Consider the following 27091-nt stretch of genomic DNA (forward strand, 5'->3'; position numbering starts at 1 on the left):
GTACATCAGGTTTAAGTAAGTACAGGTATTGCCACTTAGCTCCTGAGCTAACAGCAGCGTAAGTGACAATACACATTGCATGCAAGACAGACACAGAATCTGAATCTGACTTCTTGCTTGCAGTGCTAGGGATGGAAACCTAGGCCTCAGATATGCTAGGCACACACTGAACCACACCCCAGGACTTCAGGACCAGTTCCAGACTCAGGAGATTTCAGATCTCTGCTGACACGAAGTGCCACCCCCACCCATAAGCTGACGTTCTCTTGACTTCTGAATTATACCAGCACATTGTTGCTGTACCACTAATCCTGTCTACCTATTAATAAGAGCTCAGGACAAATCTTAATTTTCTAACAACTTCGATATGTAGGAGCTGGAGAAGCAGCTCAGTGGGTAAAGTATCTGCTGCCAAGACAGACAAAGTTCGATACCAGGAATCCCCATGGTGGAAAGCAAGCACCGGTTCCCACAAGTTGTCTTCTGACATGCATTTTGACATGAGTACCTCACACATGTATCCCTACACACATGTCCATATACTAAATAATTTTAAAGATTAGTTATCTAGATTTATCAATCCATTCTACCCTCTTGATATCTATAAACATCTATAAAATACTAATCCTAATTTAAAAACTCACCCAGAGCATCCTTTTGAAAAACATTTATGAATTACCCACTGAATATTCAAGGCACTGTATGAAGTATTGAAGATCCTGGGATTAAATTTGAATTGCTACTCTGAGACCAAGAAAGGTGGAGGCCGTCCCATGGCATCAAGGAGAATGTCAATTGAGAAGACCTCTCTGAAAGCTGACCTAGTTTCTTATTTGAACACATCCGAATCCAACAGTTAAGTCTACTTACTTTTGTTTTCAAAATCTAGAGTTTATTTTTTAGATAAAAGGTTCAGTTTCTGATGTAGTTTAGAAACCACATATTATTTATTTGCTTTACAGCCTGCTTGGCTTCCATGTGTACGATGGAATTAGTAGATCTGAGAGCTCTATTTGGAACCAACATTTTAAAAAAGAAGAAATGTGAGCCACGCAGTAGTTGTGCACGCCTTTAATCCCAGCACCCAGGAAGCAGAAGGCGGCAGATCTCTATGAGTTCAAGGCCAGCCTGGTCTGCAAAGCGAGTTCCAGGACAGCCACAGCTTACACAGGGAGACCCTGACTCGAAAAAACAAAAACAACAACAACAACAAAACCAAAAAGAAGAAATGTGAAATACCTCAGCAAAGGAGAGGTAAAGAGGAAGAATAAGGGCCTGAGGGGCGAGGATCAAGAGAACTCTAAAGCATGGCACAATGGACCCCAAAACCGAGGCTCATGAAGAAGCTGCTTAAGGCTACATGACTACAAAATAGTAGACAAAGGATTTGATTTGTGTCTTCCTTGGTTCTCCAACCCAAGCTCTTTTCACTACTGAACCATGTGGAAAGCAAGCAGGCCAGACCCAACAACTGTTGATCACTGGCTCCCATGGCACTTGACCCTTCTGTAATAAACCCTCAGGCTCTGGTGTGTGCTGCTGCTTTTTTTGTGTGCACAACTGTAGGCCCCACTCAAAGTTCTAACCATGGCCTGCTGCTCTCTACATCTCCTTGAGAGATTTAATCTACCACAAAGCCTTGTTCATCACTTCTGTCTGGGGCATGTCATCTAAGGCCTGTGAAATACACATGGACAGCTAACTAGTCCCTGCTTTGATACAATTACAAAATGACAGCAGTTGGCTGCTTAAATTCTTTCCCCCCTGTGCCTATCTATTTTATTTATTTATTTATTTATTGTGTCATACAGGCAAGAGGAGGTCCCCAGACATCTTTTGTCTTCGTCCCTTTGTCTCACTGATCAGAGTCTTAGGAGTCATCTAAGCTGGTCCTTCTTTCACTGGAAGGTGACCCCATCTATTTTACCTTCTATTCAAAGGTTTGCAAGAGTGATAACAACCTCTCTTCTCCATCCATTTGCACACTGCAGGTAGACATGTCTTAGCAGCATGCTGCTCTTTTCCCTCCACTCCGCTGTACACATCCTAAATGACGACAGTGCTCAGGCACACAGCGTTCTGTTATGTGGATTACCATTCCTTCATTTCACCCCATTGTTATTTCATCAGCCTGGAGAGCTTCTCTCGGGCTCTTTCCTGAATTGTACTTACTTAAAGCACCTCCGTTAGTCACTCTGACCTGATGCATATGCCTGGTCATTTTGAGGAAGGATTGGTATCATCCTCTTACCAGGTCATTTAATGTCAGGCATAAAGTCTTGGTTAAGGCAAACACTCAAAACTGGTTTTGAAGTGAATGATGGGTATGAAGCAGTAATGTTGAAAATGCAAAGCTGCAATCAGTCAGAAGTTACTTTTGTTTCTGAGACAAGGTCTACTCATGTAGCCCATGCTGGCCTTGAACTTGCTATAGTAGCTGACGATGACCGTGAACTTGTGACTTTTCTATCTCTACTTCCCAAGTTCAGTGATAACTAGTGAACTGACTGGTTTTTAAAAACTAAGGCCAACAATTGTTTTCTACATAAAATTCCTCTTTAATATCCAGAGGAGGAAAAAAATGCAGATCTATAAGCCATTTAGTCTCCAGTGCCCTATAGAATGCTGGTGTTGCAGGGTTGAAAAAGCCTATGATAGAATATTACAGAAGTGAATTCTGGTCTTTCTAATAATCATAAAGGTTGGCAGGGTTGGAATTTTCTGCCTCTACAGGGAACTAAGTGGAAAAAAACTCCCTGGGCTTACTATGTCTGGGAAGAAACTGTAAAGTCTTTTTTATCCTGCTGTCCTCAAGACTTAATAAGATAGAAGTGTATTTGATTTATTAATCCATCTGCCCTGTATGCTGACTACACAAGAACTAATTTTTCCCACAGACCCACAAACCATCCAACTAGAAAACCCTGGGTGGCTAGAAGAACGCAATGGCAGCATGTGGCTGCTTTAGGAAGAACCCACTTCTAGCTGTGGGAGGTCTCTGCATTCCCTCTAGAGCAGTTATGTTTAGAAGCTTCTAGTCTAGAGCCAGAAGCAAAGGTAACAAACAGAAGCCAACTCACGTGGATTCTACCGTCTTTGATAGCAGGGCCATCCTCAGCGAGGCGAAGGATGAACAGCCCCATATTGTACTCCTTCCCTCCTCGAAGGCTGAACCCAAAGCCTCGAGGGCCCCTCTCCAGCTCCACTGGGTAACACCCGAGGGTCTGGAGGAAAGAAGCACGGCAGAACAATGGTCTTAGGCACGACATGCACTACAGCTTGAAGAGAGTCTGCTTTTATGGCTGGGAGAGAAGGTCCATACTCCTGATATGCATTTCTATGTTGCAAGGAAAGGAATGCTAGTTTGCGCTGCTACTTAATTTTTATAAATTCAAATTAAAGTCATTTGAAGATTATGTGGTCTTCTAGTTGATCAATGTGCAAAAGAACAATTGGAGAACAGAATTTTTAAAAGTTTAATTTTTAAAAATTTACTTATTTTAAGGTGATTTTTATACACTTCCCAGAAAAGCAAGCAAACAAAAGCCCCTACCCCCCTTTAATTAGCTACAATACTATACACCTGTACATATTCAGCCAGGCTCAAATTTCTCCCTTTGCAGGGCAAACTTTGATCTCTATACCTCTTATATGGTGTATTGACTTCCAACCACATTAGCAGTTCTGTGAAAATTAATAATTTTGGAAGCAAATGTATCCAAAACAGATTTGCAATAAAAACACCAAGGTCAATGATACAGCAACCCCAAATGTCAGCACCAGGGCGTCTGTGTTTACCTGATTGTGCCGACTCCCCACAACCGAAATCACTGCAGTGTCAGGATGTGCAAGGTGCTTATGGTCAGACCATGAATGTCTGTAGGAACTGCAGACATCTTTCCCAATTTCACCTTCTAGGGCAATTCTGTGAGAGAAACCAAGTCATGTTCTTACTGAACTGAGAAAATGAAAAACAGACTACAAAGACAAGTAGATTAACTTCTCGTTTCTCAAAGCTGGGCCTTGCCACCCTCTGTCCTCACAAGATGCTGAAGACAGACTATCTCTAGAACCAGAATTGCTACAAACAAAAGACTGCTCATTTCTTCCAGAGTAGCTTAAAGCCTGTGAACACTGCCCCCCACTCTCTTAAGTGGTGCCTTGTTCGAGCTGTTCTCAAAGAAAGTTGCACTCAAAATAACAACCTGGAGCAGATATGGTGACCTTGTCTCCATGAGAAATGGACCTCTCAAAGCCCCAAGGCTTGGGGAGATGCTGAATTTGTGGAAACCTAGTTTTTCCTTTATGACTAATGTTTTTAATAACAGGAAAGAAATATGTACAATTACTGCCCAAGTGTCAGGCAATGTGAAGGACTGATTCAAGCGGGCTAGGCCTTCCCTAATGAAGCGATTATCAAGAGAAGCAGAGTCGGCTGCTGGTGTCGGGCTGACTCCCATCTCCGTGCTGGGCCTGGGACGGAGGCTAGGAAGAGGCTGACGTCTGGAAGGCTGGGAGAACTGGGAGGGTGAAGTCACCACAGTCTTCTTCCTGATTCAGCTATCTTATGAATTACTCCTGGAGGGGGAGATGAGAAAAAAACCCAAAACCTGAGAAGAGCCACACCTGTCCCCAGGTATGTGGTTGGCCTGGGCCTGTCCCATGGGCCTGTGTTGCAGTGCTGGGCTTTGCCGGGCTGAGTTGGTTCCTGATGGTGGACCGTGATGCTCTGTTCAAACGAGAAAACAACAGAAATCAGAATCTGTACATGAAAACATGAAGACCAAGTAAACAATAGCAAGGGTTACAGATCCCAGTGTTAGGCTTTCACAGACTGCACTGTTATATCCTAGGATTGGAACAGTAATGTCTCCCCCTCTGGCTTTAAGTAATGTGTTTCAAGAGAATAGAAGCCCCTTCTTATTTCATATTTTCACCTGTCTGTCTCCTCCATAACATGGTGATCAGAACTGCACATACTCAGTCATATCTGTGTAGAGGAGAGAGTTTCCAGAGCACAGGTATTTTCCTTCCTGACAGTGCTAAGTGTCAGGATGCTGGAGCACAGAGGCTGTTTTGCAAACTATATACATCTTGGAACTTGTATCTTAATAGAAGAAATTATTCTGCCTGGTGCTGAGCATCAAAGACCTAGAGTGTTGAGGGAAATATTTATAAAGGTTTCCTGGTGTTTGTTTTTGGAGAGCACAAATGCAAGAGAGAGTAGTATCTGTGTCCACGTCCTTCTTAACTGCTTGGGAGACTGACTGCAGAGCCAACCAAGGCCTACAAATCCACACCTAGATGGATGTTCCCGGAGATGACAGTCAAAAGAGAATCTGCATCACCATCATCATCAAAATGATGTCTCCTCTGGAACTGCATTCTCTTCAAGTATATATTCAGAAACGTTTACCTTATTTTGTAAAAATGTTCAATGTGGAGGCTATTTTAGATTAGATCAACATATAGAAACTGATAAATCTTGAAGTATAATGGAGATAAAATCTGATGTTAAAGATAAGGGATGGAAATGTAGGAAAATTTGTATGCAGGTAGTAGAAACTTTAGGCTTTACAAACCACTATTGGATTCTATTTCTTTTTTTTTTTCCTTTGGTTTTTTGAGACAGGGTTTCTCTGTAGCTTTGGAGGCTGTCCTGGAACTCACTTATAGACTAGGCTGGCCTCGAACTCACTGAGATCCACCTGCCTCTGCCTCCCAAGTGCTGGGATTACAGGCATGCGCCACCATCGCCCAGCTGGATTCTATTTCTATAACTTGGATTAAGTTCTTTTCCTTCAAAGCTGTATTTAAGAAATGTCTCATGCTGGGCAACGGAGGCACACACCTTTAATCTGAGCACTCAGGAAGTAGAGGTAAGAAGATCTCTGAGACTTGAGGACATCCTGGACTATAGAGTGAGTTCCAGGACAGCACCGAGAAATCCTGTCTCAAAAAACAAAAACAAAAAAGAACGTTTTGCAACTAGAAGTTAAGAATACTCCTAAAAGCACAAAGTCAAGCCCAGGCCAGAGCAATCTAATCCTGCTTTCTATGGGGCAGACACATGGGACCAAGTCTTGGACCAGACCTTGTCTTTAAAGACAAGTATCCCAGGAGAGAAAATGGAGTAGAGTAGGCTAGCAGTCTTTTCCTTTGTATTGAATGTGTTTCTTTTTTATAGTGCAATAGTCACAATTTTTCCTAGTGGGTTTAAGGGTTACAATTTGACATCCTAACTTTTTTAAATTATGAAAAAATTATGTATTTAGTTTTTGAGACAGGATTTCATGTAGCCCAGGCTATGCTTGAAATTGTTATGTAGCTGAGGATGATCTTGAACCTTGACCTCCAGTGTCCACCTCCTGAGTTCTGAGATCCCATACCGAGTTTATGTGGTACTGGGTTTGAACCCAGGACTTCATGCAAGCTAGGCAAGCATTCTACCAACTGAACTACATTCCCAATTTCTTTTCTTGTCTATCATCATCATCATCATCATCATCATCATCATCATCATCATCATCATCATTTCTAGACAGGGTTTCTCTGTGTAGTTTTGGTCCCTGTCCTGGATCTCACTCTGTAGACCAGGCTGCCCTCGAACTCACGGAGATCCACCTGCCTCTGCCTTCCAGTGCTGGGATTAAAGGCATGCGCCACCACCGCCCGGCTTTATTTTAATTTTTTTTTTTTACTTTGAGATTATAATTACATTTCTCCTTTCCTTCCCTCGAGATCCTTCCATATATACTTCCTTAGTCTCTTTCAAATTCATGACCTCCTCTTTCACTGTTATTGCCTGTATATATGTATATGTTTATACATATACAGCTCTCTAATTAGATGCAAGACCCATTCAACAAGAGGGAAACCACAACATATCACCGGAAACCGAGCTAACTACTCAGTGCTAGTGAAGTTAAGGTTATTGGAGGAGAATCCACATCCACTAATTTACTAAAAGAAAATAATCCTTAACAATAATAAAAACATTTGCCCTTAAACCCACAGATAAGGAAACTTCTATTTGCCACAGATGGAGAAACTATAGAAAAACCACAACCAGTCAAAATGCAGAACTGTGGGACCCAGACCCAGAGAATATATTTACAAAACGGTCTTGTACCCAAGGCTAGGGGAAATTATAGAAAAGTGTGTAAGAGCCAGAGGATCGGAGTGTGCCCTGAGATTGTGGCTCCTAGAAGCTATCTCCATAGTCTCACCAGCATGACTGCCCAACGTGAGCTGAACGAGGAAGACACCAATGGACACGCCACAGTGGATGGGAAAAGCAATGAGGCCTCAACCTACACCAAGAACTACAGCAGCTGAGAACTTCCCCAGGGAAGAGTATGCCCAAGGGTCAGCCCGGAACACACACACACACACACACACAAGCAACACCACACAGACTGAGTAAGTTCTATCTAATTGGTTTTCTTGTTACCAAGTCGGACTTCCCTCGGTTCCTGGGCCGCTGGTTAAAATGTTACTTTCTGTGAGGCCCTTCTGGCTCCTTATGCACACTGATGACAGTGTTTCTACAATGCGGACCACACTGTGTGAGAGGTGGACAAGGACCTTCTCTCCTGCCAGATTATCATCTCTGACTCTAGGAATCGGACCCTCTCTCTGTGGCCCTGCTCCCTCTGGAGATTTCTGTCCTACTTTTACTTCCTGGGTACGTCCCTTTCAACTTACCTGTCGCTAACCGTGAGAGCCCGCCAGAGAGTTACAATAAATCTCTTCTTGCCATTATAAATTCATACTATCTGGGGGATGGAAACTGATAGAAAATTGTATCTGTCAGCCAGATGTCAGGGAGATACTTCTATCTTTGTAGGAGTCCAGCACAGAGGTAAGAAATGTTTTTCTATTAATGGTAGTTCATCTGACAAGGACCCTTATTTTCTGAAATCCCCTCCCCTTTGTGTTGATTAGACAATTACATCAGATTGGAAAGTCAAACTCTCACTAATAGAATGAGATGTAGCTACCACCTATATCAGGGGTAAAGAGAGGCCATGTTGGCAGAGTATACTTGCTAGGATAGTTTGGGTTCTGGTGCATGCTTTCTACAAAAAGAAATTGATTTGCTGAATCATTTTTGCTTTGTTCGTGTGCCCCTTTTATGAGACACTGAGAATATTCTTTTCCCATATAGATACATTTTTGGCTTTCCTAACTTTATTGGAGTGATGATTATATAATATCAGAATAAGACAGTGTAATAAACAAGCTGGCTGTTTCCAAGTTTTCTTCCACTTTTTTTTTTTTTTTCCTGAGATAAGGTGTCTCTCTTTAATTGTCCTGGCTGTCTAGGAACTCTCTCCTTAGACAAGGCTGGCTTCGAACCCACACAGATCCACCTGCTTCTGTCTCCTGACTGATGGTGCCCCACTAGCACCAGGGCTCTCTCTTATCTTAAGAAGAAATGTTATGTGTAATCAAAATGTACCATAAGTTAGTGTTTCTTTTTCAAAGGAAAAAGAAAAATGGACTTGAATCCAGGATTTCATGTGTGGTAGGCATATCCTCTATCACAGCTGTGTCTGAAACCCTGCTGCTCACATTTTAATTTAGATACTTTTTATTGTCCTCAAAGTTAAGGAACATTTTCTACTACAGATCATCTTTTTTGGTTTTAGCCCTTCCACTCACAAAGGCTATATGGCTTCTCAATGCTTTATTCTGAATTAGAAGCTATTCTATGTGTCTCAACATTAAATGTTCATTCCATGATATCAAACAAGCCTATTGTGATGACATATTGTGTACCCTAAAAAGCCTAAAGATCAGAGAACAGAACAAGCCACTAGATTAAACATAGATGCCAGGCAGTGGTGGCACACACCTTTAATCCTAGCAATTGGGAGAAAGAGATCCGTCTGGATCTCTGTGAGTTCAAAGCCACCCTGGACTACATGAGATTGATTGAGTCAGTCTAGGAGAGGAACAGAGCCAGACAGTGGTGGCACACACCTTTAATCCCGGTACTTGGGAGGCACACAGGCCTTTAACCCAGCACTAGGAGGGAAGTAATGAAGTAATATGGAGGGTGGAGAAAGGTATATAAGGTATGAGAAGACAGGAACTAGAGGCTTTTCTGCTGGAGAGCTTTTCAGCTGATGACTCAGATACATTCAGTCAGAGGATTCGTGGACTTGGTGAGGTGAGATATGGCAGTGACTTGTTCCTTTGTCTCTCTGATCTTTCAGCATTTATCCTAATATCTGGCTCTGGGTTTTTGATTTTTTTGTTTTTTATTAAAAGACCAAGTTAGATTTTGTGTTATAGAGGTTCTCTTTGAATGTTAGCTGAAAATTTCCCAAATAGTAAATCAATGTATATCTTTCTTCCAATGAATATTAAGACTTTTGCTAGAGTTTCTACAAGTAAGTACCAAAGAAAAACTGTACTGTCGGACTATGAACAATAAATGCACTATAGCAGTCAATATTACAATGCATGGAGAGAATGTTCTCAAAATGCAAAACTCTACAGACATAAAGAGTGAAGTGAAGGTTATTAACATAAAAGATAATCTGAAAAATTGAAGAGCTCTCCTACTCTGTTAGGTGGAATAACAGTATTTAACCATCTAAATTATCTCAAAGCTAATATGTACATTTAAAAATATATTTTAATAAAACTGATTTTTTGAGAATCTTAATTATTTGCTCAAAGATTTTATATAGGAATGTCCTTTGAATATTGTGATGGTTTGAAAAGTATGGTCCCTGCGGTAGTTTGGATGTGTTTGGCCTCCATAAGCTCATAGGGAGTGGCACTATTAGGAGGTGTGGCCTTGTTGGAGGAGGCTGGATGACACAGGCCTTTAATCCAGACCTTGAGGCTTGAGAGCACACGTTTAATCTAGGCTGCATCTTCTGTTGGAAGTGTGTCACTGTGGGGTTGGCTTTGAGGTCTTTTTCTCAAGCTTTACTCAGTGCGATAGTGGACTTCCTGCTGCCTTCTGTTCAAGATGTAGCCAGCACCATGTCTGCCTACATGATGCCACACTCCCCATCATGATGTTAATGGATCGAACCTCTGAAACTGTAGGCCATCACCTCAATTAAATGTTTTTTTGTAAGAGTTGCTGTGGTCACAGTGTCTTCACAGCAATAGTAAACCCTAACAGATAGCTCCCACAGACTCAGGTTTTTGAATGCTTGGCCCATAGACAGTGGCACTATTAGGAGTTGTGGCCTTGTTGGAGTAGGTGTGGCTTTGTTGGACAAAATGTGTCACTATGGAGGTGGGCTGTGAGGTCTTATATGTTCAAGCTATGTCCAGTGTGGCACACAGTTCACTCCCTGTTGCCTGCAGATCAAGATGTAGAACTCTCAGCCTCCTCTCCAGTACCATGTCTGTCTGCACACTGTCATGCTTCCTGCCATGATGATAATGGACTGAACCTCTGAAATGTAAGCTGGCACCAATTAAATGTTTTCCTTTTTATAAGTTGCTTTGGAACCCAGGTGGTGGTGGTGCATACCTTTAATCCTAACACTCAGGAGGCAGAGCCAGGCGGATCTCTGTGAGTTCGAGGCCAGCCTGGGATACAGAGTGAGTTCAAAAAGGTGCAAAGCTACACAGAGAAACCCTGTCTCAAAAAACCAAAAAAGAATTGCTTTGGTCACGGTGTCTGTCTCTTCAAAGCAATAAAACCCTAAGACAAATATCTAGTTGACTTGTGGAAGAGAAAGGTTGCTTTGTCCTAACAGATAAACAGGATAACCAATGTACATATAAATTAGTTATATGTACATATGTCATCCATAGATGACAAAGAATGGAACAGGTGGAGACTCATGTTTCTAGGCTAAGCTGTACAGAGCAGACAGCACCATGGGCCAATGTAGAAAAGCAACACCAACTACTATTGACTAGGGCAATTGGCTTATGACAGGCATAAAGAGTAAAATAAAAGTGAATTCCTCTCAAGACTACATACAAAGGAAGACATGGGTGGATTAGAGACAGGATATCTAGTAGGAAACAATGTAAACACAAAGTGAAAGGATGATGCCTTTTAAAACCCGAAGAACAAGGATCTATTGTGGCACATGCTTGCAATTGCAGTACTTGGGAGGCAGAGGTAAGACCATTAGTTAAGGCTAGCCTGTGCTACATAAAATTGTCTTAAAATAACATGAAACAAAACAAACTTCAAAAGTCCAAGCCTCTGGGCAGTGGTGGTGGTGGCGCACACCTTTAATCCCAGCACTGGGAGGCAGAGGCTGGTGGATCTCTGTGAGTTTGAGGCCAGCCTGGGCTACAGACTGAGTTCCAGGATAGCACAGGCTGTTACACAGAGAAACTCTGTCTCAAAACCCACCCCACCACCAAAAAAAAAGTCTAAGCCATAATGTAAAAATAATTATTTACATATACACTTAGAATTTCAATTTAATAAGAGCATCAAAGTTAAAGTTCATAAACAAATGACAAGGAAGGTTATTTGTACTTCTTAAAATAAAGTTGAATACCAAAATAATTCTCAAGAAACCCCTAAATACTACAAGAAAATGATAAAAATCTCCAACGAAAAATTAGTAAAGGGTATGCTGTGAAATGCAAATTAAGTAACAAAGACATAATCCTTCAGATTTAAATAATACAGGGGTGATCACACATATCTTTAAGCAGGAGGATCTCTGAATTCAAGGCTGTCTCAAACAAACAAACAAGCTGCTAACACCAAGTAAAGGCCAGAATATAAAGGCTCAGGAAGGAATCTTGGTGTTTCAGTGGGGTAGACATGGCTGCAGTGATTATGGAAACACTCTCACAGTACTAAGCCAAACTAGTAGTTAATGACGGGGCAAGTAATTCTACTCCCAGAGATTCTCACACTGTTTTATAAGGCACACACAGAAATGTGTTATCACAGGACTGTTTTGGATGCTTGGAACTAGGAGCAATGTGGGAAGATAGGTAAGAAGAGGAAACACACACAGGAATCATCACGTGATAATGTGGATCTACCCTAAACGTACATGATGCCTGCAGGACAAAGCACAGCCAGCAGGAAGAATATAGACAAGTCGGCATGTGCATCAACATTAAAATGTCTGTGCATCAAGGGGTATTTAACAAGAAAGTGCAAGGCCAAGCACAGGATAGCAGACCAACACTTGAAAGTGATACACCTGCAAAGGTCTAGGATTCAGAGTAGGTAAAGCAATCTTATAATACAGTAAAAAGCAAGTGGGCTATAAATAGGCAAAGGATTTGAACAGACTTTTCTCCAAAGCACAGGAAAAGATGCTAAATTTAACATTACCAGTCAGTCATCAGTGAAATATAAAGCCAAAGCACAATGAAATACCACTTTACACCTATTAGAGTGGCTAGGATGAAACCCCACCACCACCACAACAGAAAATAAGTCCTGTGGAGGATCTGAAAAAACTGGAAGCCTCACTTATGGCTGATGAGAGTATAGGATGGCACAGCCACTTTGGCAACAACTCCTCAGAAAGCCAAATATAAGAGTATATATACCCTATGACCCAACAATTCTACGTCTGGGTATAAACTCAAGAAAAGTGAAATCATGCCTTTGCAGTAAAACCTATGCATTAATGTTTACATCAACAGAATTCAAAATAAAAATGTCTATCAAATGATTAGCTGGTGAGTAAAGAGACGTCTATATGGAATTTATGCATCACTCATAAAAAGGAATTGATAAGGCTACAGTGAAGTTGTACCTTGAAGGTTTGCTAGAGAAAGGGGCCAGACTGACAAGGTCATGTACTATATGATTCTGCTGAAATGTCTGGCAAATTTATAGAGGCAAACAGTAGATGTGTGGTTGCTGAGGATGGGAAATTATTTCTAACAATTATGGGGTTTCTTTTGGGGTCTGATAGAATGTGAAATTAGTGGTGATGGTTAGATAACCTTGTGGATAAATTTAAAAAACAAAAGAAAAGAAATACCTCCCCACACCACACCTAAAGTAACCTTCCAGAACAGCACTAAATTGAACATGTTGTTTTATAACATATGTATTTATCCTAGTTAAAAGAAAAAATAAGATATGACAACTAAATAGCATAAGGAATTCTAGAGTCTTTGACTGGATCCTAGAAAACAGAAAACAAACAAAATCTCTTGGTTCTGAGAACAGGCCCCAGCATAACAATCGACAGCCCAGTATCTCCTATCTATGCAACTGGAAAACTAATGGCAACACACACAGCACAGTGTGCTTTAGAAGACACACAACTGAAAATAAATACATAAGGCACTAGAAGGGAGAAGAGAGTAGGCTGTAGAGAAATGGGGATAACCAGAGAACTAAATGGGGAGTGATGTCCGTATCATCCAGTATCCACTCCTGTAGCAGTGGTAATTTATGTCCACTCTTAAACAGGACTTCCAAAACATTAGCAATCAATTTTGGGGGAAAAGAAGCTTTCTATATAGGAAGCAGAAACTACCAGGCACAGGCAATTCCTGTACCAACCAATTGGTGTGGTGGAGGAATGGAAGGGGGGACACAGGTCCAAGTCATGACTGTAGTTGGACATCTTTATATGACACAGGGCACTCGCTGTGTCCTTTCTTTGGCATTTCTTAGGCCTGGATATCAAAGAACACCTTGCAAAGGAAAGATGAAAGGAGAAGGAAACACGTTGTTCTTTCTGGTAAGAAACTTTCCTACTCACCACAGCAACGGGCTGGGGTAAGGAAGCAGGAGACAGGTATAACAGACTATGTTATCAGACGAGAGACTATGTGGCCTAGAGGAATGATGTGAACACAGGTCCTGAAAACAGCTTTCTAGAATCACTTAATTGCAAGACAGCTGATAAGTTTTACACTGAATTCAATGAGACATCTGGAAGACTTACAAATTCCATGAATGAAAATTTTAGGACAAGAGGGAGACTTTCTATTATTTCCTGAGTAAAATAAGGGATTCTGAATATTTCCATAGTTTAAAAAAAATCTAGAGTACAATAAAATGATAAGTAATCACTGAATAAGTTTTCTTCCTAGTGGTGACTGACATCATCATATAAGATACCTTAAGCATCTGTCTAGAAATACTTGGGCTGAAATGTCAAAGGTAGATTTTACTCTAAGAAAAACAAGCAATTCAGGAAAACCTTTTAGAAAAATTTAGTTGCCTGACGTGGTGGCACACGCCTTTAATCCTAGCTCTCAGGAGGTAGAGGCAGGCGTATCTCTTTGAATTCAAGGCCAGCCTGGTTTAGAGCGAGATCCAGGACAGCCAGGGCTACAGAGAAAACTTGTCTAGAAACAAACAAAAAAGAAAATTATCAGTGATAACTGAAAAAACAATATACTAATAGAAAGAAATGGTTGTTCTACCAAACTATCCCAAGACCACCCAAAGTATGGTCTCTGGTCAGCAGCAGTAGCACATGTAAGCAGTCAGAAAGATCTTACCATCTGATGACTACTTAGGATTTTATAAAGGCACCAGCCTGAGATAACTGGGAAACTGACTGGTTACCCTGTAGTCTGCTAGCCTTGTACCTGAGGTCAGTCCCTCCTACCAGTCAGCGCTGCATGGCAGCCGTGAACTACAAGTGCACACACAATTCTGCAGGACCACTCTGGTGGCATGCCTGCTGCTTTATAATTTGAGTCACAAAATACATGTTAAGGAGAGAATGCTCATAAATAAATACCCACCACAGGATCTTGGACAGCAAGAAGATTTATATGATACCTTAAAGGCAGTCCAGTGGGAACACAAAGGAAGGCAGTACTGAGAAATGCACTGGGAGTGGTGGTATCCCTAACGCTCCAGTTCTGGGGGGCTGAGGCGGCAGGGTCACTGGAGATCAGGGGACCGAGACCAGACGACGCCATAGCAAGATGCTGGGATGGTGAAGATGGATCACAAAACACCTGGAAACTTCCCTTGGGATCACAGAGGAGAACGAGAACTCTAAAAGAATGGGGAATCCTGATTGCTCTCTCTCTGCTCTTGGCAGTTCTGGGGTTCCAACCCAGGGTGTTGTGCATATCAGGCAAGCAGTCTTAATTCCACCACTGGGCCACACTCTCAAGGTAAGAGGAAATTTTATATGAAAGATGGACCTTTATAACTCTGCTTTTTTCTTCTGCTCACTATCACTATACCATTAGGACAAGTGAGATGAGTATTACGTAGTGGTTACTTAGTAATTCATAAAGAACACAGGCTGGTTCAGAATGGTTCCGAACTAGAAATTCCTAATGACTGAAAGGCAGCTTTCAAGCAAGGCCAGAGAGTGTTCCAGGCGACCAGATCTGTTCTGTCCCTCTTTAGGAGGCGTTCCTACACGATCCACCAGTCCTGTTCCCATGGCAGCTGCCCAGAACAAAGCTCTGCTCCCAAGGAGGGCACACGTGGCATGGACCTGACATAACACAGCAATCCCTCTCAAGTCTTTAAAGCCTCCTCTCACTCAGGCTATGACTTACAACATTAATTAAGACAACAAGGTCTGAAAGGTATTATCCATTTTCACTTCTGGATGCTTGCTTCTTCAGCACATCAATAAATGGCCACCACTCACCAACTAAATTACTTTTCTTGAGCAGCTAACAACTTTATAATGACCTGTCTTTTAAGATAGGAAATGAAACAGGCAAAGAACGAGACTGCAGGGCATATCCACAGCTCTCTCCCACTCTGCACTTGTGTGCTGGTCTGAATGGGGATGACCCCCTACAGGCTCACGTTTGAGTGGTTGGTCCCCAGTGGAAGGCATAGGCCTGCTGGAGTAGGCGTGGCCTTATGTGAGGTTTCCAGACCCCACAGCAGGCCCACTCTCACCATCTCTTTGCCTGCAATGTATGCACAGGTGTAAGCTCTCAGCTACTGCTCCAGTGCCAGACCTGCCCCACTGCTGCTCTGCTCCCCTCCATCACGTTCACACGCATGCCCTCAATGAAATGCTTCCTTTTAGAAGGTGCCTTGGTCATGGCGTCTGTTCATGGCCTCAGAACAGTGACTGAGACACACTAAGACATCAGCTTGGGAAGGCAGAGTGGCCACTTCCTCACCTTCTTCAGCAACGACCGTCAGTGTGACAGTGACTCCAGCGTCTTTGATGAGCTGAACAATATTATCATGAGACAGGTCAACAATGGACTGTCCATTCACTGCAGAGATGTGATCTCCGACTTTCAGTTTTCCACAACGATCAGCTGGACTTCCCTCTATGACTCGGCCAATTTTATGAGGAATAACTGTGGAAAGAACACCAAGTTTTCCAGTTATTTAAGCCTCCTGCTAGTTAAGTACCATTATTCTGTCCAAATCACTCCCCTTCTAAACACACACACAGAGAATTTTTAATGTGGTGGTAGCCATGGATGTAAGCATGTTGCTGATTTCCATTTACTAGAAACTTTGTTCCAGTTTTTTTTTTTTTTAAGACACTTGACTTTATTGACCTAAAAAGACAGACAGAGAGAGAGAGAGAGAGAGAGAGAGAGAGAGAGAGAGAGAAGACAGGGAGACAGAGCAAGCACCAAATGGCCTCAGCAGAGCAGAGCAACGAAGGTGCAGTGAAGGAAAAGGATCATGAGGAAGGAAACAGGTAAATCCAGAAGGCCGGCCTAGGGGATGGAGGGAGCATGACAATAGCTGGCTCTTCCTCTGTTCAGGCAGGAATGGGGGTGCTCCTGGGGTCTGAGGCTCCTGGTAGAGCACCACAGTGCATGTCACAGCTCTCTAAAGGGCACTTGGAATATTTCTGGTACTACTGGGTGTGGGTGTTGGTTCCACATGTGTCCTTCAGATATCCCTGTAAAAGGTCATCTTTATCTTTCTCTTTCTCTCTCTCTCTCTCTCTCTCTCTCTCTCTCTCTCTCTCTCTTAAGATTTATTTCTGTGTATGGGTGTTTTGCCTATATGTAGGAATGTAGCACCACATGGTTGCCTGGTCCTCTTGGAGTTCAGAAAAGGGTGTCAGATCCCCTGGAACTAGAGTTACAGACGATTGTGTGGTGCCAAGTGGGTGCTGGGAACTGAACCAGGATCTGCAAGGGCAGCCAGTGCTCTTAACCTCTGAGGCACCTTCACAGACTCCCTTTCATCTTTCCTAAGCACCAGGCCATATATCACCCACTTGCTAAAGCCTCTTTCTTACGGCTCTGTCCAGGAACCTTCAATCTCCCCTAAACAGACTCCTGCTGCCTTTTCTGCCTGGTGGTCTATGCTTGGGAGATTTGTATCTTACCAGACTTAGTCTGCAGCTCTCCCTCCAGGATGATCTCCTCCTGTTACTCAGCTGTTCCCACCCATACCTGAATCCCATGTCTTTTTCCTCTTTTTATATCAGGATCCTAATTTTCCTTGCTAAGGGCTACTGCTGGCTATCAGGACTGTAACAGGTAGGTTTTTTTTTTTTTTTTTCTCCTAAAGCTATTTTAGAAATAAGATCCTCTGGCTTTGCTGAAAGGTCACTGAGCAACTCCCAAGAGAAATCTCTCTCTCTCTCTCTCTCTCTCTCTCTCTCTCTCTCTCTCTCTCTCTCTCTCTCTCTCTCTCTCGGTTTTTCGAGACGGGGTTTCTCTGTGTAGCTTTGTGCCTTTCCTGGAACTCACTCTGTAGGCCAGGCTGGCCTCGAACTCATAGAGATCCACTAGACTCTGCCTCCTGAGTGCTGGAATCAAAGGTGTGTGCCACCACCGCCTGGCCCCAAAAGAAATCTCTTAACATATACAAGTCAAGTTTTATGCATAGGATTTGGTAATTGGTTCAAAAACCAGTACAATGAAATAAATGACTGATCTCTAAAATGAATCATATTTCTACACAAAAATTAATTTGTGGGCTGGGAAGAAAGCTCAGTTAGTAGAACACTTGCCTTGCAAGCATGAGGATCTCAGTTCAGTTCCGAGATTCTATATAAAAATGCATATGGGCTCGAGGGTAGAGAGATGGCTCAGAGGTTAAGAGCACTGGCCAGTTCAATTCCCAGCAACCACATGAGATCTGGTGCCCTCCCTCTTTAGGCATGCAAGCATACATGCAGACAGAGTACTCATACATTAAAAACACCTCACAAATACATGCTTTTTAAAAAATGGGTAAAGGGGTACATGATTATAATCCTAGTGCTCAGGATGCACTAAGATTTCTAGGGCTAGCTGCCCAACCAACCTAATCTTATTGGTGATCTCCAGGCCAATGAGAGACCCTGAAAGGAAGTGAACTCAGACAAAGTCAACAGTAGAGAACCTTACAATTTCAAACTGACACCAGAGATGTTACTGGAACTCCTTTTGAGACATGTGTCACTAGAAGACACATTTACCTAGAAGAAAAAAGTGATCTATCTCGAACAGGGTTCTGAGGCAGGTCCATAAAAAGGAACTATCAGTACAGCTAGGTTGCCGCCTTTCCACAGTTCACACTCACAAAGCACGCCTCTGTCACTGCATTAACTGCTCTGTGAGCGAAAGCTCTTCATTTGCACTTACCCCAGGATCCTTCTCTCTGAATGAGACACATGGCTTCAAGGAGGAGTGCTCCAGGGCCCAGCACTGTGAGGTTATTATCTAGCAGTTACGTAAAATTACCAATTCTGATTTTGTATCTTGACTAAAAACCTTGAGTATTTATGGAAAACACACCAACCACCTGGGCCTAAATTATGTTCTCACTGATAACTAATGAGCTGCAAACACTCATTTCCTGCCACATGTTAGTTTTGCCTCAATCTTACATTTGAATTAGGTTTTCATATCTTATTATTAAGTATTGATTAAAAACTTTAAAGGTTCTCTAATAAGAGAAGGTTGCTGGGTACCCAGCGACTCTGACACCGAGCCAGGAGGATCATTTAAGCCCCAAAGTTCAGGAATAGCCTAGACAATATTATAAGATACTGTCTCAAAAAACCCAATGTTTTAGGTAAGATGATAATAACAATAGCAGTAGTAACCACAATAAGCCTCAGCAGCTACCATGGTTCTGAGATCTACATGCCTCCCCCTCCCCCAGTCCCCAGACAGGGTTTCTCTGTGTACCGCTGGCAGTCCTGGAACTCGCTGTGTAGATAAAGCTGACCCTTATCTTAGAGATCAGCCTGTCTTGAGTGCTGGGATTAAAGGCATGAGTCACCACCAACAGACAATATACTTATCTCCTGCAATCCTCAAACTCAATGATAAATGATATAATGTGTTAGCACCATCTTCAGTTTATAGAGGAAACCACAGCTCTTGCAGGGTAAATAACCTGCCCCAAGATAAGTCCCTCTGCTATTAAAGACAGAATAGTTTGTCTGATTATAAAGCCTAAAATATTAATGATATCATCTTATTCAGAGGTCAAATATCTGTACACACAAAGGCATCAAAATAGTAAAGTGTTTAAATGAATATAAAAGCAAAATAAATATAAAATTAATACAAAAATGCTTAAGCACGTAAGTAATACAACTTCTTTCTGAATTCATCTGTATTATTGCTTTATTTTACAGTGAACACTAGATTCTCATTATTTTTTGCAGTGATAGGAAGAGAGCATCTTTAATATAAAAGTGGTCAGCACTTATCACATAGTATAAAAATCTTTTACTATTTTTATTAACCTGAATGTCTGGGATTAGATATAATGACCAATATGACTATCTTTAATAGTAACAATACAACATCAAAGCCATCTCTTCTTTCATATTTCTGACACAGGCCACATAATCATCTTCACAGCATCAGTGACAGTTCTAGTTTCAAGCGTTACCATAGCAACTGCTTTTGGAGAATGGAACTAGTAACAGTGAGCAGTGACCTGACACTACTGTACTAACTCACCCACGTCACAACGGTTTCTCCCTTTACATGCATGTATTAGTTGTAGCAAGATCTCTGCAAATTAGTTTCTTGAAAATCTTTTTTTTTTCTTTTTTTTTTTTAAACTAAGATCTTAGTCACTAATTAGTTTAATAGGATCTCATACCCAAGATATAATCAAACCTACTAACAAAGGATAGAATATTCTTATGTGGTCAGCGATTTTTATTGTTCTGACTTAGAAAAAATAATTACGAAATATCAGTGTGCTGGTTCTCGTCTGATATTCAACTGGATTTCATAATCATAGCTAGGATTCTTATTTATTTATTTATTTATTTATTTATTTATTTATTTATTTATTTGGGTTTTTTGAGACAAGGTTTCTCTGTGTAATAGCCCTACCTGTCCTGGAACTACTCTTTAGACCAGGCTGGCCTCGAATTCAGAGAGACCCACCTACCTCTGCCTCTCGAGTGCTGGGATTAAAGGATGTACCACTACTGCCCTGCCTAGGATTCTTATTTTTTAGAAACATAAAGACAAGGCAAACATTTAATGTGCTGAATCATAACAATCTGCTTACTAGGTTACCTCCTTCCGTTATATAAACATTCATCCATCTTAGATGCAAAAATTCTGTTAACACTGGCTCAGAAATTTTAATTTTTAAAAGTTCAAACAAAATCTTACCTTTTAATGAAAGAGATATGAAAGGCAGGAATGCCTCTTTTCATTCAACAAGAATAATTCATAGTTAGAACACAGTTATTATTAAGCAACAGATAATAACTAGGGCATAATTGAGTCCAGATTTTCTATTTCTCAGTTTTACTCCTTCTCAATTATTCCCAGAATTTAATTCATTTCTACTTTTACCATTTCTAATTTGGAAAATCTGTGTCCTTCAAACTTAAAAATTATTATTTAAGAAATTCAAGTTGTATCTTTCTCTAAAGTCATGAAATTAGGTCCCTGGCAATTCCGTGTTTCCTTAGTATAACCTTGGTGAAAACTGAGGCTTATTTTATAGTATTTGAGATGCCTGAGAAATCCAAAGGCTGGAAGGTTTGGTTTAGATTACCTAATTTTGAAATTAAAGATACACACACACACACACACACACACACACACACACACACACACACACAGATTCACTATCTTAAAAAGCTCTGTCTCTAAGAACATGTATCCACAGGTCTTAATTCGTTTCCTAAACCCAGGGAAACTGGATATTCGGGAGGGACAAGGGGACACAGAGCCCTTACCTCCCGGAGGTGGCTTGCTTTTAGAGGTGAGGATGACAAAACCAAAGCCTTCACTCTCTTTTCTCTGTAAGACAACATCATAGGCCTCCTGGGCAGGCCTGGCTGGGAGCTCTGCCCGATTCAGGCGGGGGGATCCGTTCTGTGTGAAGGCTTGAGGGCTGTCCTCTTCAGGCTGTTTCTCTACAATAAACATCATCAGTTTTAATATTTATGGAAAATAGTTTGTACTAGGTAAGCATTTTAGTGCTGAGCTAATAAAAGAAAATTTTATTTCTAATAATATAGAGAATAGAAACGATGCCTCTCCTCCTGGGAATCAAAGTACAGGTGTAGGCAGCAGGGATATATTTGACTTCCTTAAATACTTTAAAATATGACACAGATAAAATACAGATGACCTAATGTTATTTCACTTTTGAGAAAGTTCCTCAAAATTTCTATGAGATTAGATAGTTAAAAAGAATTATTAGGCCAGCCAGTTAGCTCAGTGGGTAAAGGCATTGTCATCACCATGCATACAATAAATAAATAAAAATTTAAAAAAGTTTTAAAAAACTGGAATTATTGGAATTACTTTAGTTCTATGAAGATTATAAAGTTTTAACAAAAGTAGATATTAGAAGAGACACAGTAAACTTTCTTTTAAAGTAAACTGTAATATAATTTAGCTTAGTGATTGATGTTCACAGATGTCTGTAGAGCTGAAAGCTTCCAGAATGACCCCCCAGAGCGTCTGCTATCTGCATATCTTATAGAGATGTTTTATAATTGAAGTTTCCTGATTAATGAGATCGGCTGAATTCATCACTATACCCCACATACAACAAGGTGTGCCAGTGAGTGGCAGACTCTCCTGGGTATAAAGTCATATAGAATCCCCCAGCAAGGGCAGTTAGCCTATGCCCTCTTGCTGCTATTCAAGGATATACAAGAACTGGAGAGTGAAACGGGAGCTTTAATTGAAAAAGAAAAGAAAAAGGAAAAGTTTATTTGTGTGCTAATTCAGTCAGACATCAATCACTAGGAATCCCAATGTACTACATCTGTTTAAGACATATTATAAAGCCTCTTTAGCTCTAAATTTGCTTGATATTAAGAATGTTTAGCTACTGAGAAAACAGCTAGTTAGTAAAGTGCCTGGGCCACACTGGGGAAGCAGAGATAGGTAGATCCTTGGGGCTTGCCCGCCTAGTTTATACAGAAAGTTCTAGGCCAATGAAACACCCTGTTTCGAAAACAAAAGATGTTTTAGGAGTGACCACCAAGGTTGTCCTCTGTGCACATGCCTCCTCCCGCCGCAGACATGACCACATAGACACATTTTTAAAAGATTATGCTTTAGAATCTCAACATAAAATACCAACACCTAGTCATTACTGAGAAAGCAGAGGTGGGTTCTTTTCCCACTGGAAGTCTTTAGCCAAGTGTCTAACAACACCAACTTACTATAAATCTCCATGGCTTTCCCTGGATCAATGTCAGGTTCTCACTAAATACAGGCATGCCCTGACTCCAGCACAACCGAAGTGGAGCAGTGCTGCATGGAAGTCTGCATGCATCTCCAGTGTGCTCTCACTACAAAGAGAGGTAGCCCTGCTGTCCTGCTGTCGTGCACTGCCATCTGGCTCAGTCCACCAGCTCGACTTGCTTCAGCAGTAGGCTTAACCCCCAGCACCTAAGGGAACAGGTGATGCTAGTACTCAAGTTAGTTAACACCTACTTGTCAGGCAGAAACTCTCCTAGGCTCTCAAGTTATAGGAGGCAGTAAACGGATCAAAATCCATCTCTTCACAAGCCTTAATTTCTGTGCTACTCAACTGTCCTTTTTGGCAGGAATTTACTTATAAAATCGTATCCAGCTGGACATCGTGGCAGAGGCAGGTAGATCTCTGCGTAGGCTAGCCTGGTCTATATAGTGAGTTCCCGGCCAACCAGGGCAAAGCTGCTCTCAAAATAAAATAAAAAAAATCATATTCAATACTCACAAAGGTATTGACAAGAAACTACAAGAACTGTTCATATTCTATCGTCATGGTTTAGACTCTGGACTTTGCAACTAATCCTAGACCCATTATTTGCTGTCTGTGAACTCACTGTAGGTGACTGTATGTGACAATAATTACATCATAGACTCTGGGATCCAAATAAACTAACTGATACACCTGATACATAGTAAGCACCAATAACTGTTAAATTATATTACACCAAATCTTTCTTTTTTAGTGCATGTGTGCACGTGCATGTGCACACTTGCACAAATGGAGGCTGAAGGACAACTTGGAATGTCAGGGTCTCTCCCTGGCCTGGAGCTCACTGATCAGGTAGACTGGCTGGCCAGCAAGCCCAGGGATCCTCCTGTCTTTGCCTCTCCAGCAATAGGATTATAATTCTTGCTGCCCTGCTTGCCTTTTTAGAGGGCTGTTATTTTAAATACATGCCAACTTGTCTAGCTTTTTATAGGGCTGTGTGGACCAAATAAACTCAGGTCTTCATGCTTGCAAGCAGGAACTTTACTGAGTTATCTTTTCAGGTCCTAGACCAAAACTTTATAATGAGAAACATTCTACTTCCTGAGAATATTTGGGATTTCACTATGATCAAGCCTTTTGATATATTCAAGTAGGGGCTATCTTGGTTTGATGAAATAGCAATATTAATTTATTAAAAAAACATTTAACACCGGTGGTGGCCTTTAATCCCAGCACTCGGGAGGCAGAGCCAGGCGGATCTTTGTGAGTTCAAGGCCAGCCTGGTCTCCAAAGCGAGTTCCAGGAAGGGCGCAAAGCTACACAGAGAAACCCTGTCTTGGGGAAAAAAAAAAACCAAACAACAAAAAACCTTTAAACCGATACTCTCATTTACAGTAATATATTGGTAAAATCGACTAATATGATAATATAACTTAATATAGCAACCCAAAATGTATTTCTACTTTGGAAAACTATTTTTGGATCCTTTGTACTACAAAGCTTTCTGCTGGGTCCTGATCCCAAACAGGTCAGCAAATACACTGATAAATATTGCAGAACACCCTGTAAAACCACAGCAAGTGCATCTTTAACTTTCCAGTGGTGCAAGAGTTTTACACACCTCCATAGAAGATCTTTCTCCTGACAGTTAGTAACACATGGCCATTGCGAGCAGCAGTGGTCATTAAATCCAAGACTTGCTTGTGTGATTTTCCTTTAACAGGAATCCCATCAATGCACATCAATTCATCAGCAGCGCGAAGCCGACCATCCTTCTCAGCTGCTCCCAGGGGAATAATGGCCCCAATGTATATCTGTAAGAGAGCAAAGCGTAGGTTGGCCTATGCAGTTCACTAAGATCAGCCAGAGTTTACAACTTCATCTATGAAAAGTCATATTTCAGACAAGTGGTATTTTAAAAATTATATATTCTCCAAAGTGGTACTTCAAATACCCACACTGTGTTATGGAATTCTAGATCCTCAGGGTGGAGCACAAGGAAGAAAATACAAAACTGCTTAAGAACTAAAAAGGACCTCCAAGTTCTCCACCACTACAATGTAACAAAAGACTAAAAAAAAAAAAAAAAAAGTAAAACAGAAAGGTGTTCTACAATTCTTCACAGTGACTAGGTTCATCCTTTTCTTTTTTAAAGTTGGTTTTTCGAGACAGGGTTCTCTGTGTAGCTTTTCCTGCATCTCGCTCTGTGGCCCAGACTAGCCTCCAACTCACAGAGATCCGCCTGCCTCTGCCTCCCACATGCTGGGATTAAAGGTGTGTGCCACCACCTCCAGCTTACCAGGAATATTCTTACGATTCTCGAATGTATACAATAGCCAAAGGACAAGTCCAGGGTATACAACCAAGAAATGGCTCTTGTTCCTAAAATGTCAGAGGGAGCAGGGAGGAGGAGAGTCATCTGCTTCTTGTAGAAAACCCAATTCATTTTGTTCTCCACCAGTTAGAACCTGTAATTTTATGCTAGTTTTAAAACTACTAAAATCTGACATTTCGAGGAGAATGGTTGTTCTCAGTTGTTGAAGATAAATTCTTAAATGTTCTAAGTGAACATTGTAACTATCAACAAAATAGAAGGCAATAAAAATGCATATGCTATCAAAACCCAAGTATCTGACATTTGCTCTGTGCACAATGGCCGTAAGCTTCATTACTCCAGTGATCCCTGTCATTGTAAGCTGTATGATTAATTACAACATTTATATGCTATAAATATTATGTTTCACTCAGAAATAGAAGCTTTCATATTTAAAGGACTAAATTTCTAAGAGTAACGACACAGGACTTTTATATCCTATATAACGAATGCAAATGTGCCTTAAACTCTAATCATATTACTGCTAGCTTTCAATACTAAGGCAAAACGTAAAACCAAAACCCACTGTGTTTGTCTTCTTAATTAACCCACATAAACAAAATTCTGAACTTCAAATGCTTTATAAATGTGGCCATTATTTCTCCTAGAAAGAAATTTAGTGATTTTATATTTCTCTAATGGCAGAGCTGAGAACAAAACAACAGACAAGTTGAGCCTTGTGCCAACTTTCTGTGGAGTATTCTGCAGACCGGCCATAGTGATAGAGGAGACACTGGATTACAGACAGGGTTCTGAGAAGGAAAATGCCTTAGACTCTTCAATAAGCTTCTTCTCTGGTACTAGGGATCAAACTCAGGGCTTCATGCCTGCTAGTCACATACATATCTGCTACTGAGTTACAATTCTAGTTCCAAATAAGCTTTGTTTATTTACAAAGAAGAGAAGTAAATTAATTGATGTTGTATTTAGAGCTAAATACTCAGTTTTAATGTGGTTTCAAGCTTAAGCCGTACCATGTTAACCTAACAGACCACAACAGACATAGAATGTAGTATTCATATTAATAAAATCATTAGAGAAAAATACCTAGCCAACTTGCGGAGAAAAGGAAACAAAATAAAAATAGCACTGGTTGGTCTGATGAGCAATGCTCCCCCCACAGGCTGAGTTCCTGAGTACTTGGCCCTCGGAGATGGCGCTCTTCAGCAAGTTATGGAGCTCAGAGCTTCGCAAAAGGAAGTATACCACTGAGAGCAGGCCTTGAGAATTCCAGCCACGCCCTCCTTCCAGTGCACTCTGGGCTTCCCAAATGTGGATGGAAATACGATCTCTCAGCTTCCTGCTCTGGCCTCCTGGCCCATGTCTTCCTGCCATCATAGACTCTCCTTTGGGAAGCCTATCCAAATCCATTCTCCCTTCTCAGTGCCTTGATCATGGTACTTCATCAGAGTACCGAAAGTAACTACTACATACAACCTATGTTCTACCAAGTCTCCACTTCAGAATATTAACTAGAGCAGCAAGCTGTGGTGATGGCACACCTTTAATCCCAGGAAGGGAGGCAGCTGCAGGCTGATCTCCACGACTCTGAGGCCAGCTTGGTCTACAGGGAGTTCGAGGTCAGACAAACTACATAGTGTGTACACGGTCTCAAAATCCTCAAACCCCAAATAGAAACCAACCAAACAAAACCAGGAGCATCAATATCCCAATGTTTACACTTACAGACTGGTCAGGTCCATCTCCTCCCAGCACCCTGAAGCCAAACCCTGATTCTTGTTTCCGAAGAAAAACATCCAGATCTTTGGTGTTTGGTGCTAAGGAAAATAAGAATATGTAACTATAATTTATTTTAAATGGATTAAAATAAAATAAAGTTCAATATTTAATAGAAAAATACTATAGAGCTTTCAAAAAACTATAATCTCAGAACTATCTGATATATGAAAATTTGTTTAAGAGTTTAAGGAAATTCAAATGCTAAATAAAACCGTGTCAAGACTGATTAGGCTACTTACCTAAACACTCCCATCTTCTCAGTATTTCACTGACACTAACTTCTAATGTCCAATCAATATTACAACATTAAGTTCAGACTTATCAACTGATAGTACAAATAATAAGTTAACTTTGGGGCAAGGTTGTTTAAATCGTTGGAAAAGAGAGCCCTCCAAATGCCTCATTTCTACTCTTAAGGGAATAGCTTTATCTAAAAAAATATTTTATGG

General features: G+C 41.1%; 1 protein-coding gene across 3 annotated transcripts in view; it reads right to left on the reverse strand.

Annotated features, from left to right (window-relative positions):
- Positions 1–27091, reverse strand: part of Magi3 (membrane associated guanylate kinase, WW and PDZ domain containing 3) — a 220726-nt gene that overhangs the window by 7757 nt on the left and 185878 nt on the right. For all 3 annotated transcript variants that reach the window (XM_036189430.1, XM_036189427.1, XM_036189431.1), the window contains exons 13-19: positions 26589–26680; positions 24150–24342; positions 21060–21239; positions 16051–16236; positions 4627–4729; positions 3799–3925; positions 3081–3224 (exon numbers count right to left, since the gene is read on the reverse strand). In XM_036189430.1, coding sequence (XP_036045323.1) covers positions 3081–3224; positions 3799–3925; positions 4627–4729; positions 16051–16236; positions 21060–21239; positions 24150–24342; positions 26589–26680 — 1025 coding nt within the window. The remainder of the gene's footprint in view (positions 1–3080; positions 3225–3798; positions 3926–4626; positions 4730–16050; positions 16237–21059; positions 21240–24149; positions 24343–26588; positions 26681–27091) is intronic.

This window comes from Onychomys torridus, chromosome 6, assembly GCF_903995425.1.
Source record: "Onychomys torridus chromosome 6, mOncTor1.1, whole genome shotgun sequence".
NCBI classification, from domain to species: Eukaryota; Metazoa; Chordata; class Mammalia; order Rodentia; family Cricetidae; genus Onychomys; species Onychomys torridus.